At 48.7% G+C, this 6,460-nt stretch overlaps 1 protein-coding gene across 1 annotated transcript in view; it reads right to left on the bottom strand.

The window, feature by feature from the left end:
• The window catches only part of MCAM (melanoma cell adhesion molecule), a 77,867-nt gene that overhangs the window by 25,817 nt on the left and 45,590 nt on the right, over positions 1–6,460 (bottom strand). Inside the window, exons 3-5 of the mRNA XM_015405484.1 lie at positions 4,786–4,996; positions 3,059–3,126; positions 766–853 (exon numbers count right to left, since the gene is read on the bottom strand). Of these exons, the coding sequence (XP_015260970.1) occupies positions 766–853; positions 3,059–3,126; positions 4,786–4,996 (367 nt within the window). The remainder of the gene's footprint in view (positions 1–765; positions 854–3,058; positions 3,127–4,785; positions 4,997–6,460) is intronic.

Genomic DNA, 6,460 nt, shown 5'->3' with positions numbered 1-6,460 from the left:
CTGAATGGATTAAAGCCAGTAATATGCATCAGTGTCTGTCCTGAATCCGCTGCCCATCAGCTTCATGGGGGGCATCCAATGAAGTTGGTGGGCGGTAGATACAGGACGGGCAAAAGGAAATACTTCTTTACACAGCAAGCAATGAAAATGTAGAATCTGCTGCCACAGTAGGGACGGCCACAGGAATAAACAGTTTTAAAAAGGGATTAGACTGATTCATGGAGGAGAGATTTGTCAGTGGCTACTAGCCATGGTGACTAAATGGAACCTCCACATTCAAAGGCAGTAAGACTCTGATTATCAGTGCCAGGAGGCACCATCTGGAGAAGGCCTCAGTCTCTGTTCCCTGTTGTTGGCCCTCCAGAGGAACTGGTTGGCTACTCTGTGAGACAGGCTGCTAGACTAGGACTATTGGTCTGATCCAGCAGGGCTCTTCTGATGTTCTTATCAGGGGAAGGCCTCGGCCTCTCTGCCCTATTGTTGGCCCTCCAGAGGAACTGGTTGGCCTCTGCGTGAGGCAGGATGCTGGGCTAGATGGGCCTTCACTGGTCTGATCCAGCAGGGCTCTTCTGATGTTCTGATCAGGGGAAGGCCTCTGCCTCTCTGCCCTACTGTTGGACCTCCAGAGGAACTGGTTGGCTACTGTGTGAGACAGGATGCTGGACTAGATGGACCACTGGTCTCATCCAGCAAGGCTGTTCTTATGTTCTTATCACCCCAAAGCTATTATGTGAGGGGAAGCTCTACTCTGTCAGTCAATATTACCTGTTCCGTTGGGGTACAGAGGGTGCTGGTCCTTGTACCATGTGATGGATGGAGTCGGGTAACCATTCTGGCTGGTACATGTCGCAATCTAAGACAGACAAACAAACTCAGACACCACATAACCTTAAATGATTGTCATCCGACAGCTCACATTTTCGCTTGGGGTTCAAATCCCAGGTCTGAGCTATATGTTTCTTGCTCAGCTTGGAAACAAGCATTCCCGTAAATTCGAATTTGCCAATCAGCTACCAGATTAATTTTTTTGCCTCGGGCCTTTGCATCCAGCTGAGCATTGGCGGGCAATTGGCGGCATGTCTCCTGCCACAAGCAGGCAAATGGGAACTCAACAGGTTAGAAAAGCGACGGTATTTGCTGCCCCAAGCAAACCTCACCACTCACTTGTTTTCTTTTGAGCCAAATTCCAGTCTCAGAATTCTCAGAAAGCCTTCTTTAATTGCACTTAGTAATAATCAGGGCTATTTTTCGGCAGGAACGCACAGGAATTGAGTTCCGGCTGGCTCCCGAGTTGGCCACGCCCAACAGGAACTCATTAGCGTAATAGGCCACACCCAACAGCAGAAACTCATTAGCATATTAACCCACACCCTGGCAGCACAGCTCATTAGCATAATAGGCCACATCCCACACGTTACCAGAAGTGTAAAAAAAAGGCCCTGGGTTTTGACAACAAAGTAAACAGAATAAGAAGCAAAAGGTGGGTGTGGCTGGATGAGTACACTTCTGGTAACGTGTGGGATGTGGCCTATTATGCTAATGAGCTGTGCTGCCAGGGTGTGGGTTAATATGCTAATGAGTTTCTGCTGTTGGGTGTGGCCTATTATGCTAATGAGTTCCTGCTGGGCTTTGTCTATAAAAAAAGCCCTGGTAATAATTAAGTACCATCAAGTTGCAACCAACTCATGGCAAACCTTCATGGCGTCTTCAAGGCAAGAGACATTCAGAGGTGGCCTGCCCTCGCCTTCCCCTGCACAGTAACCCTAGGATTTTATTTTTAGTATGAATAACACTGTAATTAACCATCATTACTGTATCTAAGATTGAAGCGTAATCATCTTCGGTAGATAAATATACCAAGAAGGGAAACCAAGTTGAAGTGAAATTGGAATCAGTAAAGTCTGCAGTCTTAGCAAAGATAGCATCAGAAAGTTTATCCATAAGGCAAAATTCACATCGTTTCTTTATCCATTCAGAGATGGTGAGATGCGTGTTATTTTCCCAAGGTTTGGCTATAACAAATCTGGCTGCCGCGCACAATAAAGCAATGAGTTCTTTGTGTCGTGGGAGAGGAGGGTCCAGTTGCCAAGCACCCAGGAGTAATGGTTCTGGATCAAAAGGCATGTTGTATGTTGTGATATCAGAAATATGGAGGATTATTTCTTGCCAAAATGCATGTATATATTTGGCAATCCCACCAACAATGTCAACAAGAGGTTCTTATTTCCCCACAACCCCTCCAGCATAAGGGCGATAGAGATGACTGTATACGATGCAATTTTTGTGGTGTGAGGTACCACCTAGTTATGAGTTTAAAGCACTGTGTTCTAGTGATAATACATTTAGATCGAGCCAACATGGACTACCAGAGGGATCGCCAAGTTGAGGGAGGAAATTCCTTTCTCCACTTCCTTGGAGATCTCCCCTCCAAGGACTAACCAGGGCCCACCCCGCTTAGCTTCTGCGTCAGATCACACAAAAATAGTGGCCCCAGAACCATGGGGTTTTCAAGGCAAGAGATGTTTGGAGGTGGTCTGCCATCGCCTTCCTCAGGTCTTCCCTGGTGGTCTCCTATCCAAAAACTAACTAGGGCTGACCTTGCGTGGCTTCCAGCTGCCGCACTTACTGTGCTATAAAGCTGCTGTAGCTATGGGCAGTGTTCCCTCTAAGCTGAGTTAGTGTGAGCCAGCTCACACTTTTTCAGCCTCCAGCTCACACATTTTTGTCTTTGCTCAGGAAGCCTGGCTCCAGAGCTAACTAATTTATGCAGGAGCCAAACTGCTCGCTCACAACTTTACTGGCAGTAGCTCACAAAGTAGAATTTTTGCTCACAAGACTCCACAGCTTAGAGGGGGTATTGGCTGTGGGTGACGAAGCAGGCAGCCAGCCAGCCAGCCACTAACCAAGGCCTACATTGTAGTTGACTGACGGTTGCTTTTCCCAGGACATACCTTGGCACAATGCCACGGAATGTGAAACTCTGTACTCGATCCAACCACGGGAAGTGCAATCACAGACACGCCCAACCCAGCCACGGGGACACCTGCCCTGTTCTCACCTGAGAAAGGTCATCCTTTGAGGCCCCGATGCCGTCACTCACAACAGTCACTGACGTTTCTGGAGTCTCTGGGGAAGGGAAAGACAGGCCAAGGGTTAGTGGCAGAGGACGGCAAAGCATGCCCTGGACGCTGCTACCGGAGGTTCCCCTTATGGCAAACCTAACAGTGTTAAAATTGTTTCTTTCCTTATTTTATTTGTCTTTCCTGTTTTTGTTTTTGCAACCGGAGTAATAAACAGCAAACCCCTCGTCCTACAATAAACCTCGTTCCACAGGAAAACAGGGAAGAATTTAAAGGTCGCTACTGCTCAAGTCCTCATGTGATCGGACGACAGCTGCTAGAGATTTTGCCACACCGCAGGGTAGTTTGTTTGTCTTTGTCTTTGTCTCTAAGTAACAGGGATGATTTTGCTTCTGGAGAGGGGAAGTCCTGATGAAATAAAGGAGAGATCAGTTCCTCTCTTAGAGCTGGAGATTCGGGACACTCTAGGAGAATGTGGCCCACAGAGTCAATTTTGCTGCCGCCACTATTACAGCGTCGATCTGAGTATGAAATCCAATTAAATCTCCATAAGAACATAAGAGATGCCAATGTTGGATCAGGCTAAAGGCCCATCCAGTCCAACACTCTGTATCACACAGTGGCCAGAAATACCAGTGCCATCAGGAGGTCCACCAGTGGGGCCAGGACACTAGAAGTCCTCCCACTGTTGCCCCCCCCAAGCACCAAGAAGACAGAGCATCACTTGCCCCAGAGTCCCTATCTATACCTTGTGGCTAAGAGCCACTGATGGACCTCTGCTCCATATGCCTATCTAATTCCCTCTTGAAACCATCCATGCTTGTAGCCGCCACCACTTCCTGTGGCAGTGAATTCCAAGTGTTAATCACTCTTTGGGTGAAGAAGTACTTCCTTTTATCTGTTCTAACCCGACCGCTCAGCAATTTCATGGAGTGCCCACGGGTTCTTGTCTTGTGAGAAAGGGAGAAAAGTACCTCTTTCTCTACCTGCTCTTTCCCATGCGTAACCTTATAAACCTCAATCATGTCACCCCTCAGTCGTCGTTTCTCCGAGCTAAAGAGCCCTAAGCGTGTTAACCTTTCCTCATAGGGAAAGTGTTCCAACCCTTTTATGATCATTCGAGTTGCCCTTTTCTGCACTTTTTCCAAAGCTATAATATCCTTTTTACGGTGTGGTGACCAGAACTGCACACAGTATTCCAAATGAGGTCTCACCATTGATTTATATAGGGGCATTATGATATTGGCTGATCTGTTTACAATACCCTTCCTAATAATCCCCAGCATAGCATTGGCCTTCTTTATTGCAGTCACACACTGTCTCGACATTTTCAGTGAGTTATCCACTACAACTCCAAGATCTCTCTCTTGCTCAGTCTCTGCCAGTTCAGACCCCATCAATGTGTATTTATATTTAGGATTTTTGGCTCCAATGTGCATCACCTTGCACTTGGCCACATTGAACCCCATTTTCATTAGGACTTGGAAACAGGAGGGGGGAACATGGTTGCTAAGCGACTCCAAGATGTGCTTCTCCCATCAGGACCGGCTGATCTACTGGGGAGGTAGTGGAGGACACGTCCTATAGATACCTACAAAACAATGATGCTCATTCATTCTACCCCAGGCCAGAGAACCTGCCCAGCCAAAGCCCAAGAAGCAATGCTTTACACCCGCTGTGGGACTGAGGCCCGAACACAACTCACTCGAGACACGCAGCTCCGCCTGCTTCTCCGCAAAGCCGGCACTGCCCGCTCCCACCTGGCACCAGTACGTCCTGGCATCCCGCGGGGCCACCTTGCTGATGCTCAGGGCAAATTCGTCGCTGATGCCTACTCGGTCTTTCATGTCTGACTCCTTGAGGTCCACCCCGTCCTGGGTCTTGGACAAGATCTCCTTCCGTTCACTTTTCTCCATCTAAAGTGGCAGGAGAAGTGGCAACAGAAAGGAAATATGTATTAGAAGTGCTTTTTCTGTGTAAAGAAAGGAAAAGAAAAGAAAGATGCCTGCTCTGATATGTAAGGCGGTGCCGATTTCTACCAATTCCCCATCGGGACATGGAGACCTCCCCCAAAAGGTACCAATACTCAGTACTGGGGAGTAAAGACCTTGTTGCTTCTTATAACTTTATTTAAAATAAATAAATAATTTACCTGGACCTGGATAGCCCGAGCCAAATTCTGCCCGCTGTTGAATGCAGTCCCCCTCCCCACGGCCAACCCAGAGACAAGAGAGTTGTGTGAAGGGAGAGGGGACTCTGGGGGAATAAGGTGGGCATGACCTTTGACCCCAGTCACAAAATGCATTGCCAGAGCAAATTCGGAGCACGCCAACGCTTTCCCCAAGCACGGCACCTTCTACTTAAAGGTGTCTCTCCGCACCGCCTTCCTGTGCTGAGAAGTGACCCATCTGGGGTTGCCAACCTCCAGGTGGGGCCTGGAGATCTGAAATTATAGCTGTTCTCCAGACGACCACGATCAGTTCCCTTGGAGAAAATGGCTGCTTTGGAGGATGGATTCTATCAATGCTTCCTCCAAACTTTGGAGTCTTGTGAGCAAAAACCTACTTTGTGAGCGACTGGCATGAAAGTTGGGAGCGAGCGATTTGGCCGCTGCATCAATCAGTTTGCTCTGGAGCCCTCCTTCCTGAGCTGAGACAAAAATGTGTGAGCCGGAGGCTAAAAAACTGTGAGCTAGCTCACACTCACTCAGCTTAGAGGGAACACTGGACTCTATGGCATTACGCCCTGCTGACACCCCCACTCCAAACCCTGCCCTCCCCAGGCTCCGCCCTCAAATTCTCCCAGAATCTCCGAACCCAGCGTTGGCAGCTCTACACACATCGGAGAGAGCTAAAAATTGCTGTGTTTGTTTCACACACCCAGTGTGCAAAGCGTCTGTTGGGGGAGGTATCTGCGAATTTCCTGCCTTGTGCAGAGGGTTGGACTAGATGGCCCTCTAGTTCCCTTCCACCTCTATGGTTCTATGTTCTGCAGTTTGGTTAGGCTCCATTTCCCAAATCTTTTGACTGGCTTAAAACTGGTTGAAGCTCCACTTCTTTTTTTAAAAAGTAGCTCATGTCTTTGTTTTATTATTGGCTTATGCCCAGGGGGTCATTTCCTGACGGAGCGCACAGGAGCGGTGCTCCGGCGCCCAGGGGGCGGGCACATGCAACAAGCCCCGCCCCCTCCTCCCAGCAGCTCTTAGTCAGAGCAAGAAGCAGCTAGGTAAGTTGCAGAGCCCTCCCGCCCATCTTCAGGTACAAGCTCTCCCTCCTCTGTAAGGGCAGATCTGCACGTTCCCCCCCCCCAATAGCTAGCAATCCAAAACAGTCCAGTGGAGCCTGAGCGGTAGTTGTTGCCAGGGCTCTTTTTGTAGCAGG

The sequence above is a fragment of the Gekko japonicus genome, unplaced genomic scaffold, assembly GCF_001447785.1.
Source record: "Gekko japonicus isolate JY-2015 unplaced genomic scaffold, Gekko_japonicus_V1.1 scaffold2070, whole genome shotgun sequence".
NCBI lineage: Eukaryota > Metazoa > Chordata > Lepidosauria > Squamata > Gekkonidae > Gekko > Gekko japonicus.
The sequence above is the reverse complement of the archived record's forward strand: the minus strand, read 5'-3'. Positions and strand labels throughout refer to the sequence as shown.